At 28.7% G+C, this 14,916-nt stretch overlaps 7 protein-coding genes and 1 pseudogene across 8 annotated transcripts, besides 1 other annotated feature; 4 read left to right on the forward strand and 4 right to left on the reverse strand.

The window, feature by feature from the left end:
* Nucleotides 1-10,406: part of a mobile genetic element that runs on past the window's edge.
* On the forward strand, nt 127-536 carry TVAGG3_0676810 (annotated as a pseudogene). Its single transcript has one exon. A coding segment is annotated over exon 1 (410 nt).
* Nucleotides 958-3,270, forward strand: TVAGG3_0676820 (uncharacterized protein; the record flags this gene model as incomplete). Its single annotated transcript, XM_051242594.1, has 1 exon — nt 958-3,270. One exon carries the CDS (start codon nt 958-960, stop codon nt 3,268-3,270), a length of 2,313 nt encoding a protein of 770 aa, XP_051089181.1.
* On the reverse strand, nt 3,852-4,172 carry TVAGG3_0676830 (uncharacterized protein; the record flags this gene model as incomplete). The annotated part of the gene is made up of 1 exon (XM_001314874.1): nt 3,852-4,172. The coding sequence occupies one exon, from the start codon at nt 4,170-4,172 to the stop codon at nt 3,852-3,854; it is 321 nt and encodes a 106-aa protein (XP_001314909.1).
* On the reverse strand, nt 4,193-5,674 carry TVAGG3_0676840 (integrase core domain containing protein family; the record flags this gene model as incomplete). Its single annotated transcript, XM_051242595.1, has 1 exon — nt 4,193-5,674. The coding sequence occupies one exon, from the start codon at nt 5,672-5,674 to the stop codon at nt 4,193-4,195; it is 1,482 nt and encodes a 493-aa protein (XP_051089182.1).
* TVAGG3_0676850 (uncharacterized protein) lies at nt 5,800-6,372 on the reverse strand (the record flags this gene model as incomplete). The annotated part of the gene is made up of 1 exon (XM_051242596.1): nt 5,800-6,372. The coding sequence occupies one exon, from the start codon at nt 6,370-6,372 to the stop codon at nt 5,800-5,802; it is 573 nt and encodes a 190-aa protein (XP_051089183.1).
* TVAGG3_0676860 (DNA/RNA polymerase superfamily) lies at nt 8,023-9,058 on the reverse strand (the record flags this gene model as incomplete). The annotated part of the gene is made up of 1 exon (XM_051242597.1): nt 8,023-9,058. A coding segment is annotated over one exon (1,036 nt), but the record flags the coding sequence as incomplete, so codon positions are not given.
* Nucleotides 10,407-13,576: 3,170 nt separating the features above from the next.
* Nucleotides 13,577-14,335, forward strand: TVAGG3_0676880 (uncharacterized protein; the record flags this gene model as incomplete). The annotated part of the gene is made up of 1 exon (XM_001314875.1): nt 13,577-14,335. The coding sequence occupies one exon, from the start codon at nt 13,577-13,579 to the stop codon at nt 14,333-14,335; it is 759 nt and encodes a 252-aa protein (XP_001314910.1).
* Nucleotides 14,336-14,368: 33 nt separating this feature from the next.
* Nucleotides 14,369-14,632, forward strand: TVAGG3_0676890 (uncharacterized protein; the record flags this gene model as incomplete). Its single annotated transcript, XM_001314876.1, has 1 exon — nt 14,369-14,632. The coding sequence occupies one exon, from the start codon at nt 14,369-14,371 to the stop codon at nt 14,630-14,632; it is 264 nt and encodes an 87-aa protein (XP_001314911.1).
* Nucleotides 14,633-14,916: the final 284 nt, after the last annotated feature.

Genomic DNA, 14,916 nt, shown 5'->3' on the forward strand with positions numbered 1-14,916 from the left:
GTCAGCAGTTTAGGAAAGACTTTAGAAAGTTGTTGGAAAATAAGTCCTGGGAAGAGTATTATAAGGCATTTTGTGAAGAATATAGCAACCGCCGGAATTCAGACTGTTGCTTTTTATACAAAATTCATGCAGGAATTCCTGATGAAATCAAACAAGTTAGAGGAACGTGTAGACCCAAGACTTATAAACTATATAGCAATGTGGGCTTCTCCAAAATATTGCATAGCAGTTGGAAAAATTATGGACTCCATAGACAAGAAAGTTCATGAGAAATTAGATGAAGAAGAACTTGAAGATACAGTAGAGAATGCTAAACCTTTGTTCGAACAAGAAGTTAGAAAAATGCGCGAAAAACAATTAGAACATGAACGTGAGTTATGTTATGGTTATAGAGATTCTCCATTCGAACTAGACCAATGGAACAAGAAGATTTAAAGAGAGAATTTAGAGAATATGAACTCGCTAAGATAGCATTAGAAGCTGCAGAAAAGAAGTTAAAAGCTTGGGGTTGTTTTGTACAAAAATATTGTGAGTAAATGAACCATTTATTTTTGTCATAAAGACGCAACGTGGCGGGGCATAGCCCATGACCAAAAATATATTTTATCGTTAAGTAACTCAAAGAGTCCGGAGACAAAGTCTCATGTTTTCAGGTTATTCAATAATTAATTATTTTTGAATAACTGATGAGGTCACCAGGTCACCGGGTCACCAGGTAATTTAACTTCTCTGAAAAAATGAGACAACATGACATTTAGACAACAACACAGGAGGAAGGCAGTTATGAATTATTTTTGAATAACTGATGAGGTCACCAGGTCACCGGGTCACCAGGTAATTTAACTTCTCTGAAAAAATGAGACAACATGACATTTAGACAACACAGCAGGAAATATGATGCAGCCCAAAAATAAAGTTAGTTTTAAAATTATTTTTATTTTTTTTATTCCTATATAAATGACAGCAACAAACAACAACAGCAACTTTATCGTTTCTGATGAAAAAGTTATTGATTCATTAGCTGAGGAATTAGTTGTGGCAGAAACTAAAACCCTCAACGAAAGAATTGGTGAAAACAAGATTGATTTACATAACTACCTCAAACACGATGGAGGAAGAGGAAGGAAAACTGGTATGGCTTTATTAGTAAATAAAATTTCAAATTTAACGATTATAGATGTTGATATCAATAAATCGTACAATGATGAACTTAAAGAAACAGTTAGAAAAGACATTTTATCAAAACTTTCGGATAAAGATGTTATCGTTAAAACCGCTTCAGGAGGTCTTCACATTTATTGCAACACTAATTTCTTCTATGCAGTTTCGAACAGAATGATTAAATGTTATTCCTGCAATGATTATGATATTGATATCATGACTTCAATGGATGATTCAAAACGTTCTTTAGTGGTTATGGCCGATTCAAGAGTTCGCAAGAATGCATCAGAACCAATCAATACATACTCATTCATTCGTGGAAGTTATGATTCAACATTAACCAGAACAGTGAATGATATATTAAATGATTTGAATATTAAGGTAAGAGTTGAACAGAAGAACGAAGAAATAAAGACTATCATGAATGAAAACAAAGATGTAAACATTGACGATAAACTTGCCCAGAGCATAGTTGATGGCATCAGTGATTTTGAAGTACATAATGACGGTGGAAACATGAATTTAGAAAAAGAAATAATATTATTCACACTGTTTCAAGCTATTAATTCGTTACCTAATCATTTAATTAATGAAGCATACGATAACGTTTATAACTTCTGCAATTTAACAGAAAATGCAAAAAGCAATTTTGAAAAAGCACGTAGTAGATATGCACATTTAATGACTTCTCCATTTGTTTTGGTGAAGATTCTAAAACTTTATCAAAAGGAATATTATGATGAATACGTTTTGCCTTTATTACGTAAGCCAAAAATAACATTTGATATCAAACTTGATGACTCGTTTTTGATAACAGATATTAGACGCAAGGCTGAAAATCATCAGTATAAAAACAGTTCTGAAGTAATTGAGGATTTATCACGTGTAATCCGTTTTGTAGATTGTGGAAACAAATATTTCATTCAGAAAGATTATAATATCCACGATAAAATGAATCAAATATCATTTGTTCTTCAATCAAACATGAAAGAGTCACTTAAAATGATTAAATTATTTAAAGAAGAAGGTAAAACAATAACAGCATGGGACGTACTATTAAATCAATTGTCTTCATTAACTGTTAAGGGTTTTTGCTTTAAATCTGATTCCCCAGATGTTTTCTCAACGTTTCAGGGTTATAAATACAACATTCTCGAAAAAGTAGATTACTCAAAAATTGAGATGTTTATGGATTTCATTAAAGAAGCCATTTGTGATAATAATGATGAAGTGTATAAATACCTACTCGGCTGGATTGCATCAATGATTCAACATCCTGGAATCAAGAATGAAACAGCAATTATTTTGAAAGGACTTCAGGGAACAGGTAAAAACAGATTTACAGACATTATTTCTGAACTCCTCGCTGGTTATTCATGTAAAAACATTACTGAAATAGGTGAGCTAACGGGTAATTTCAATTCAGTAGTTGAGAATAAAATGTTTCTTGTACTTAATGAACTCAAGAATGTTGGTGAAGACAGACTCGCAAACTTCAACGCTTTGAAATCAATTATTACGGATAATGAGATTAGAATTAATGAAAAGAATCAACCCAGAAGAACTGCTCAGAATGTTGCTAATTTCATTTTCGTAACTAACAACGTCTACCCTGTCAAAATTGAAGTTGGAGACAGAAGATACGTAGTTTTAAGGGTTAATGGTAAATTCAAGGGTCAATTTGATTACTTCAAGAATTTGATGGATTCATGCACAAAGGAATTTTATGATAATTTACTGACGTATTTTATGCAATATGACCTTTCATCATTTAATGTACGAATCATACCGATGACTGAAGCCAAACAAGATTTAATAGAATTATCAACAAATCCTTTAGATGTATGGATAAATACACATTATGATGAATTGTGTGCGGGTATGACGTGTAAAAATGCTCTATTCTGCAAACCATCAGACATGAAAGACAAAAACTTTCAAATGAGCATTAAGGATAAATGTGAAAGGAAACAAAGAAAAATAGATGGTAAACAGACATGGTATTATGTTTTGAAAGAAGAAATGAAAGGATTATATAAACAGGTTGAACCAAACGATAATGAGGATTCATTTACTGACGATGAAATACCTGTAAATGAAGCTTTATAAAGTATGATTTGAATTTATTTTTGCATTAATCCTGCTGTGTTGTCAAAATGTCATGTTGTCTCATTTTTTCAGAGAAGTTAAATAACCTGGTGACCTGGTGACCTCATCAGTTATTCAATAATGCTTCATAACTGCCTTCCTCATTAATCCTGCTGTGTTGTCAAAATGTCATGTTGTCTCATTTTTTCAGAGAAGTTAAATAACCTGGTGACCTGGTGACCTGGTGACCTCATCAGTTATTCAATAATTAATTATTTTTGAATAACCTAAAAACATGAGACTTTGTCTCCGGACTCTTTGAGTCACTTAACGTAAACATTATTTTTGGGTCATTTACACTCATTTCCGGGACTGTTGTCAAAATGTCATGTTGTCACAAACTTTAGAACGGCATAATTTAAATTTTTATTTTTATCATAAATGGATACCCCACAAGCTCAAAATTTACCACGAATCATAACAAGGGAGGAAATGATAAAAATGATGCGAGAACTTGCTAAAAATAACAAACCACTAAAACTGAGAAAATGTGGTTATGCAGTAATGATGGAAAGAGAGATGTTGTCAAAGAAAAATAAAAATTAAATTTGGATAGAGTTTAAAAATTCATCTTTATTAAATTCATCTCTTCCAATCAATTTATTTATTCTATTAAATTCTTTTATTTTTGCTTCACTCAGTTTAAGGATTGAACGGTAAGTTTCTAATTTTTCGATTATTTCCTTCTTCTCTTTATCGTTTTCAATTACTTTAGTTTTATGGGCATCAACCCCATCACATTGTGGCTTCTTTTTGTAATAGCATATTTTTGATTTAATTCTGTTTAGTTTCTTTTTATATTCATCGTCAGGACTCTGAATCTTAATTAAATCAGGACTCTTGACTGCTTTGTTGTCACTCATTTCTTACGAATTAAAAAAAATTAAATATTATTTAAATATAATGGAGTAATAAAATAAATTGGAATTTCTATTAATTTATTGTCAACTTCAACTAATGCATTGCCGTTAATATATCTAACAAATTCAGCTATTGTGTCAAATCTTCGTCTTCTTTTTGTCATTGATTTATCAGTTTTTCCATAATCGAGATGAATCAAAACTTTATCACCTTGTTTAAAATTCATGAGCCCCGAATTAATTTGTTCACGTTTAACATCATTTAACCTTTCCATTTGCTTTCTAATATATTCCCATTCTTTTGAAATATCATTTTTCATTTCCACTGGTTTCATGTTTATAGTTCTATGCCATGTATTATTATAATAATATACTAACTGCTGTATGATGGAGTCATGATTTCCATCCCAGTATATCTGACCGTTAACCCCTAACGCATCTCTAAGAGTTCTCATTACCGCATCAACTATTTTATTATGAAACGTATATGGAGAGGATGAAAAGAAAAAATTAATTTGTGGGAAATAATGAGTCATAGTTGCCTGAAATCCTTTATCACCATCACCCCTTATATTATCTACTCTTTCATGATCTAGTAAGTATTGTATAGCTCTTCTTGTTTCCTGTTCTGTTTTCCCTTTCACTGGAATGCAATATAAATATCTAGTGTTAATGTTAATGGCAAATAAATAAGTAACTTTTCCTTTTGAATATTCTAAATGATCGATTTCGTATGAATATGGATATGGTGCAAATGAAGGGCGACTAAATTTTTCCTTTAACGGTTGAATTTTCGGGTCAGTTGGTTTATTTAATGTTTGAAATGGATATAATAAAGTGAATGATGAAGGATTAACTGAAGGAGGAGGCGGTACTGTCTTTGGAGGTTTTGGTGTTGCAGGTGGTTTAATTTTATCTGCTTTGATTTTGGAATTCATTCCCCCCTTCATTAATTCTGGATGTATTCTATTCATTTGTTTTAAATATGCTGTATATAAAGGTTTGATATACTTTCCCGCTTCGAGTTTATGTTGAAGGATGAATTCCAAAAGTTGATCTTCATTTAAAAGTCGGGCTGAATATGGTTTAACTAATGAATCATAAATTAAAGCTTGTGCTTCATTTATGGTCTGAAGAACCTGGGTGTTTTGCATCTTTTGTTTTTGTTCCTTTGGTTTTTGCGGCTCATGATTATATAAATTATATAATTCATCAATATCTTCTTCTGTTAATACTTTATTTTTGAAATCTTTCAATTGTTTAAGTTGTGATTTAGTTTTTCCCTTTGTATATTCATTATTTTTAATTTTGTCTTTAATTTCAGAAATTATTCTATTATGATATTTCAAAATTTCATTTTTATAATATGGATAATAATAATCCATATCATCACCCGTTATATTGTTATCATATTTTTGGAGATATGCTTTTAAATCATAATAAGTAAGAAAATTTTGATTAAGTACTAAAACATCAATTAAATTTTTTAAATCTACGCTATTCATTTATATAAAAATAAAATAAGTGTTTTAAGGGTGCCCACCTCTTTGAATCATAGTATCAAAACCATCATTAACGGTTCCTTTTGTCTCTTCTGTGGTATTTCATTAAAAATAAAATATTTATTGTATTAAATAAATGGCATACAACATCCATTTTCACAACATACAGCCTTAGTGTGTGCTCCTGTTAATGCAGTCTTACCAATTGTTAAGCGAGTCATTGACCCGTTTTTAAGTTGTAAATTAATATTCTGACCATCAAATATCACTTTATCATTTATTATATCCAAATATTTTTTAGGTGTTAATTGCTTATTTTGTCTTAAACTAACACCTTTCATTTTTTGTGCAATCTTTTTAAAATCACTTCCATCAATTGAACCGTTGAATGATGTATAACATTTAGGACATAAAGCAACCATGTTATCACCTTGTTTCTCAATTGCTAAACCCAATAACTTCTTCTCATGTGCTTTTTCTTCGGCTTTATTCTTTAATTTAGGTTTAAATTTCTCATCAAAACAGAAGAAATCAAATGGTGCGAATTTGAAAATGTTTTTATCATAAAATTGTTTATCGGTAACAATCGCCTGAAATGCTTGAGTGTTAGGAAGATTTGGGTCGCCAGCAATAGCCCAATAAGATGAATCAGTATCACCTTCAATGAAATGAAAACGATTAACATCCATGCATTTATACATAAAATCATAAATGAAAACCAAATACCAGTATTTTGCGTTATCTAAAGTGAAGAATGCCTCTTGTAAACATGTATCACATCTATAAAATCTATCTTTAAGCATCACTTGATATGTATCTTCACCTATTTCTCTTATGTTTTTAAACTTATTTGACATACATGCAACGCGTGCCTTCTGTGCATTCATTATTTTAGTCTTTGCATAATTTTGTGTATTCATTGCATCGTAACCATATGATCCATTAAGTGAAATCTTGCAAAATAAACTTTTTCCTTTATTTCCTTCTAATTCAGCCTTTTGTCTTTCGTTCATAAATTTGTTCGCAAATTCATTAAAACAAGTGTTTTTCGTAAATGTTAAAATTGATTGAATGTCATCAATGATAAAATGAAATCTGTCGATTAGATACCAAAGATAATAAGAAGAAAATGGTTGATATTGGTTGTATGTTGATGCTAACTGAGTTAATTTCCTCTGTTTCTGGTCAACCGGTAGATTGTTTGATTTCATGTAATTATACATAAAACTGCCAATTGTTTTTTCATCTGTGATAATATCTAAGTTTCTTATTATCGGTAAAAAGTTTATGTAATCATTAATGTATTTTTCATCAATGTGACCCTTTACTTCAGCAACGAATAAAGTATTTTTCTTCTTAATTATTCCCAGTGCTTTTGCTTTCTTTGTTGCTGTATCACAAATGATAACACCATTCAATCTTCCCGGCATATACATTTTATGGTCAGTATATTGAATGAAATCATGAGGATTAGATGAAAATGATGAAGGATATAATGAATTAAAGTCAACTCCAACGAAATGAGTCATAATGTTGGTGGTGTCCTCATTTGATACAGTTTTAGTTTCTGGATTATATGAAAGTTTATTAATGTGCGTGATTCCTTTAAGATTAACACGATGTTGAACATTTGATAACCACCAGTAATTCCATTACGGAGAATGTGATAAGCTTCAACTGAATCTAAAGTCATTGGTAAATTATTTTTTAATGCATAATTTCTTAAATTGATTCTTAAACGTTGAACATCTTCATCTTTATTTGATTTTACGACATTGCAATAACAACACATTAACTGACAATTTTCTTTGGTATGTGGTTTTTCATTATCTATTCTATCCAATGTTGGTTTATTTGCATATGTAAACGCTTTACCACACATTTTGCATTTAGATGAAAGGATTAAATCGTGATAGTATTGAAAATCATCCATTGAAACATTATTTTTAGTATCCCTTTCTGCTTTTTCATCTTGTTTCTTATATGATTCAATTTTATATTTCCAATACTTTTTCGTTAATTCAAAACTTGATTCTATCTCTTCCTCAGGATATTTTTCATTAGGATTAAAGTCTTTATATGCTAAAGCGTAACGAATCATTGAAGCATTCGATGATAAAGAAAGATTATGAAGCATGTCAATTTTATAAACAAATGTTTCTTCAATAATTTTATCAATTGGGTCAATCATAATTTCAACATCTTTATTGCAATAATGAATAAAATATTCTAATCTATTCTTAAAATTTTTAGCATCATTGAGATATATTTGATAATCACTATCTGATATAGTTTCTTGAGTTAATGCTGAATAAAATGAATCTTCGTGAATGGTTCCTCTTTATATAATTCTTCTTCGTAATTCTCCCATGTGATGAATTGATAAGGGAAAAAGGATTTAACACGTGATTTATTGTTTCCGAAATCTTGAGTGAATTGGTCTAATGTCCCACCCGCTATATAATTTCTGATGTCAATAAATCTCAATTCATATGGAACGTTTGTTTTCTTTACAATGATTTGCTTAAATTGTGAAGATGAACCCAGCATTGATTTTATTTTCCATTTTGCAGTGTTTAAATCACGAAGAATTAAATTTAAATCAAACTTTCCCGAATTAAAACCTATGATATTCACTTTATTGAATTCCTCATCTAGAAGTTCTTTAAATGCTTCCTTCTGTTTTTCATTTAATGTATGAGACTTCATTAATTCTTCATATTGTTCAATATTTGATTTAGCAACTAATGAACAGGTTGAAAATAAAAACTCAATCCAATCAGAAATAAAAGAATCACTCGAAGTTAAGCAAAAATTCCTCGTATATGTTTTATCATTTAATTTAACCGTTGATGATACCATGAATGGTTTTAAGTAAGCGTTCAAAGTTGCACACTCAGAAAGTTGTAATTCTTCTTTAGTCTCTAATGTTTCGAAGTCAAAAGTAATATAATATCTTGTCGGTTGATAATATTCCTGCAAATTATGAGCTAATAACCACTGATATATCTTCTGTTTCGTAATATGTGGTGCATATGGTTGCTGTGTCTTTTGCAACTGAACGTCTTGAATTAATCTTCCATTATTTTCTTTACATTTCTCACAATGCTTTAAAAATCTTCTTTGGTTTTTCCTTTCTGGATCATCACGGATAGAATAAACTTCTTCTTTACAATATGGACAAACTTTATAGCCGGTGAGTGCTTCAACGTCTGTTATTCTGTCAGCGTGAAGTTTTCCACATGGACTCTGTGTTAATAAAATATTTACTGTTTCAAATTCTGGATCTATCATTATTGATTCCACTAATGGAAAGTCTACCTTATTTATGTCCACGTCTTCTGGTTGAGGATCACAATAATAGAAATCAATATTAACATTTAACATTCTCGCTAATCTCTCACTTTCTGATGAAATGTCAAACCCTTCATATGCATCTATTGCTTCATTTAAATACTTCTACGAGTTTTAGGATTAACACCATCAGGAATGTTATAGAAGCGTTTAAATAACCTTCTACCTTCTGCTCTAATTTGATTATCATTCATTTTAGCGGTTCCGTTTTTGTTCATTTATGTAAGAATAAAAAAAATTTAAAAAATAAATAAAAATAAAGTTTATTTTTAAAGCCCATAAAATGAATTAAGAACACATAAATTTTTATCATCTGCGACGTGACGAATACATTTTAATTTACTCAAGAATGCGTACCCTGATACATTAAATCTAATTCCTGTCTTATTTAATTTCACAACTTTGAAAAGGAATGTATGAATAGCTATAAAATGATGAGAAGATGTTTTATGGGTTGCTTCCATTTTTTCTGAAATAAATGAATAAATATAATGTTTATAAGTTTTCATATCTTTTATATTCTTAATAACGAATGGTATAGACCTTTCCACTTCATCTTCCTTCGGTGCTGTTCTTTCATATGAAACATTATTGGTATCTTCAATAATGAAACCACAATCACACAAAATTTTATAGGTTCCAATGGTTTCTTTTGATATTTTATCTAATAAATCAAAAACTTTATCAACACCTGTGCATTTATTTAAATAATAATTTGTGTAAATATCATGATCTTCTTTCTTAATCGTATTAGTTGCATATGTCACATTTTTAAGAGCTTTTTTGAATTTCTCAGAATCGAGAGGGGGTGAAAGCAGGATACAAGGGTATTCTTCATTATCAATAAATTGTAACTTATGTTTACGAATAAATTTAGTACCTTCTTCTGAAAGTGTTTCGTCTATTTCACCATCTAATAAATTTTGTGTTGATTCTGAGACATAATTTTTATATCTTTCTTCATGAGATTTCTGAACTTCTGATTCTGAAGCTGGGATATTCATTAAACCCTCTACTTCATTTTCAACTTCTCTTAATTCCTTAATTTTTTCATCTATTTCATCTCTTATTTTTTCCAGTCTTTCAATTTCATTGTATTCATCATCTTTAATCCGTTCTTCATAATATTCAGGGAAAACATCAGGTTCTTTAGGTTTTTCTTCTTTAGATGTTGGATATAAGAAATTTATAACATCATCTTTATTCATTTTTCCATCATAATCAAACTCATTTAAAAACTCCGCGAATTTTTGACAATTTCTTAAATAATATTTACTAACTTCATAACCCGCCTCCTTTAATATATCCTTTATTTCCTCGTTTGTGAATCCTAATTTTTTAACGTTGTTAGTTTTGACGCTCATTTCATACGAATTAAAAATAATTTTTCGTAAGACATTGAATTTTTTTATTTTTTATTTCATTATGGTAGTGAATCTTTTACTCGTTTATGAGGTCTTTGATTATGACTCCATTGATTCCATTCAGGATTTAAACAATGTTTAATTAATCGCGGAATATCTGACATCATCTATATATAGCTTCTTTTATAAAAGATAAAAAATAAATTATTTTAAAATTAATGTTAATTTTTTAATGATTTATAAATAAATATATTTTAATGCATCGTCTATATATAGATGTAACAAAAAAAGTCACACACCCCTTCCTATCCTACTACTAATATAAAGATTTATTGTTAAAACATAATATTTTTCTCTATTGATATTATAAAGAATATTCATGGAAATGCAAGTTCTGCATTCGTAAAAAGTTTTTATTCCATATTCAATAACCATAAATAAAAACCACTCAAAAATCTAAAAAATAATTCAAACAAAATTTGAAAGGGAGTTTTGAAAATAATTAATATGTAAAATGAAAAATTAGGATTTATACTTTGTAGAAAAAGTATCAAATTAATATACTAATTTATGTATTATTAAAAACCTCATTAGATTGAGAGACTGAAATTTTTGAGTGTTCATTTTTTAATTCAATTTTGGATAGGAATTAATTCAATTTCTTGATATTGACACAACTGTAAAAAATTTTAAACTTTTAATTTGACATTTTTTTCAATGTTGCTTGGAAACCTTGTATTTGCTAGATTTATCACATACAATGATTCAGATTGCAAAAAAATAGTCTCTGGTTTTAATATATTGGAACCAGGTGAAGAAGGATGTATTGCATTATCATTCTATATTGCAAGCAACAATACAAATTATAGTATAACAGCTACGTATACTACACATGATGGAGAATTTCTGGACTCTGTAACTCGTAATAAACCTTTTGCAGTTTCATTAAATATATCTTCTTATGCAAGAGTGAATTCAAAAATTAAATGCTTAGAAAATAGTTATGGTTGCAAATTACAATTATTTCGAATTGATCCATCGGTAATATCATTCAGGAAACAAATTAGTAAGAGGAATGGAATTGAGTACACTTATGATTACAAACATTACCAACATTTTTCTGCGAAGTCATCTGGATCGCTAACAATTAACGCAAAACAGGAAGTAGTATATAAAAACAAACAAATTTATTTCTATATCGAATCATTCAATTATGCAAATATCGACAAATCGTTTAAGAAAATAACAAATTCTTCAACAAATCCAAATATATCTGTAATTGTTTCGAGATCTGCTAGTGAATTATCAAATACAACGAGTTTTGAAGCATATACTGTATTTAATGATCAAATCGTATTAGAACATTATCCAGATGAGTTTTGGGATCAATTTAATAATGGAACCACATATTCAAGAACAATATAAGGTAACACAACACTTATTTTCGAGAAAATTGGTGAACAAAGTGAAGACGAAGAGAAAAGTCTTTTTGGAGATGATTTCGAATATATTTTGTATAGTGAAAATACAATCAAAACGAAAGAAGAAGTCGAAAAGGATACAGTAATATATAATCCAACACCAAACATTACTAGTAATAAAGCACCATCACCAACACGAGGATCGAACGATTTGGGAGATTCTTCTAAATTGAAGAATTATCAAATTGCACTAATTGCAATTGGTTTAATTGTTATAATGGCGATCATTGTTATCTCAACAATCTTCCTAATTCAGAAATGTAAAACCATATCCAAATCATCTAAATCAGGCTCTGGTGAAGGTGAAGATATTTAAATAAAGTAAAATTGATAAACAATTAAATCTAATTGTCAAAAATTCTTTTTTAAGGCGGGGTACTCTCTCAAGTGAGGTATATTTCAAAAGAATCACTTGTTGAGATAACAATAACAATTGGTGTTATTGTTATAATCATCTTTTGAAATATACTTCACTTATTAATTTTTCCAACTGAAAATCTGGTAAAATCATACTATACATGTTAAAAATATAATTAATTAATTAATAAAGTCACTCTGCCACTTGATCAATAATATAAAATTTAATTGTATGTGATTAGATATTTATTTAGTGAATGGTAAATTAAATTTATTATATGGGTATCAATTATTGGTATATCATATTCATCTAGTTTATAAGACGTCAAAATTAAAATTCTTGAATAAGAATATCAAATCCAGCTCAATGATTTTACTTCTAATTTAATCTCAATTATGTATTATCAAAAATCTCATTAATTTGAGAAGGCGAAATTTTTGAGAGATGATTATTTTTTAATTCAATTTTGTTTTTGTGATAAAATAATTAGTTTCCGTAATTACACGTCAAAAAATCGAATTTGTAATACAATTTTATTAATTATCATAAAAAAATTGAATGCTTTATATTTTCATTTTCAAGAATTCTTCCTGATTAAGAAAGGCAAAACCAAATCCAAAGCATCTAAATCGGACTCTGGAGATGGGGAAGATATATAGAAAAAGAATAATGATTCAATAATAAAACTTATTTGTCAAAATTCTTTTTTAAACATCATTCTTTTATCATGAACTAATGCAAAGAGATTTCACTCTCCATATAACCAACATTTTCGTATACTTTTCAATGTTTGATTTCAAAGTTCACTAATAATCAAGCTAATCATCAATTGTTTCAGAAAGAAACAATGGCTCAAGCTCAATTTTATGAAACAATCAGTGAATTTATATAAACATAAAATCATTTTAACAAAATATCAGACTCCAATTACAAAAAACTAAGAAAAAATATTGAAGTAATTTAAAAAGTTACATCAATGAATATTCGTTGATGAAAGTTCTATTCGAAATCCTCGTGCGAATGATTTAAAATTATATATAATCAAGATTATATGAAAATTATTGAAACCATTCAATAATCTTAATAAAATTCAATGCAAATTTTTGAATATCATTCGAATTTATACGAAATGTGAATTTGGGTATTTGTTTTATTGCTTCAATTTTTAGAATGTTTTTATTTCAATTAAATACATTATCAAAAATCTCAAACAATTGAGAGAGTGAAATTTTTGAGAGGTGATTTTTTTAATTCAATTCTGTTGTTACATATATTTGTCAGACAATAAACTTTTGAAGTTATTATTAATTCTTACATAAAATTTTGAATGATTATTTTTATTTTCAAAATGCTTCTCAATAGTCTTGCATTTAACAGAATTAAGGCTTCATATTCTTCTAACACAGATGATGCATTTCCAAATTGTGACTATATTACTCCAGGATTTATTGTTATGAAATCAGGAGAATCAAAATGCATTAATAATACATTTTTTATTGCCAGCAATAATACAAATTATAATGTTGAAGCAAGATATGAAAACTTGCATTCACACAAATTTACTGAAGCGATAAAGGCAAATAGACCTTTTGCTGTATCAATTAACGATACAGACGATCATGATGTTCATTCTAAAATTACATGTTTAGAGGAAAATAAAGGATGTAAATTCCAGATAGTTTATGTAGTGGCATCAGAAATCTGGAATGATACTGAAATAGATGGTGGAAAAACCAATATATACAATAACTCCATTCTTTCTTATTTTTCAACAAAATCAAATGGATCACAATATTTACACACCATTGAAGTTTGGGATTACAATCATAATACTAAGGAAGCATCTATATCTTCTCAAAGATTTGTTTATACAAATATCGACCCATCTATCAAGAAAATAACAAATACATCAACACATCCAAATATAACTCTTGAAGTTACAGTCTTTCCTGAGCGTTCATTATCAAATGCAACAAGTTTTAAAGCCGAAACATTCATTTTAGATCGCTTTCGGGACGTTGCAAATGCAATTAAACAGGGAAAGTCAGCAAAAAAGATAGTTGAAAGTAATGTTTTGTTGGAATTTGAGAAAATTGGAGATCCTTAAGAAGGAGAAGAAGAAATGCTTTTTGAAAAGGATATGGAATACATATTGCTTAATGAAAATGCAATTAAATCAAAAGAGCAAATAAAAGAAGATACTTCCAAATATGATAATCTAGGTAGGACCAAACCTACAGAAAATCCAACGCCGGAAACCTCTAAATTAAAGAATTATCAGATTGCAATAATTGTCATTGCAGCTGTTGTTGTTATTGCAATCATTATAATTGTTTCCATCATTTTGATAAAGAAATCTAGGAAACAATCTAAGTCAGGTTCGGGATCAGGAGAAAATATTTGAATAAATGATATTTTTAATATTGTAGGTTCATTTTTTCAATTACAATGAAAATTAGTATCTCTACATATGCATTTTGTAGAAATTATAAATTTTATGATATATTTTCATTACATAATATAATTACTTGCTATATATTAAATAATAATAGCTTATAGTTCTGTTCATAATCGAGTTTTTAAGGTGAAATTTCAAAATTATCTTCAAATGTCATTTATTAAGATTTTTCAATTGATATATGAAATAGAACAAAGATTAATATTAAATGTTAGACAAAAATATGTGTA

The sequence above is a fragment of the Trichomonas vaginalis genome, chromosome III (genome assembly GCF_026262505.1).
Source record: "Trichomonas vaginalis G3 chromosome III, whole genome shotgun sequence".
Taxonomy (NCBI): Eukaryota; Parabasalia; order Trichomonadida; family Trichomonadidae; genus Trichomonas; species Trichomonas vaginalis.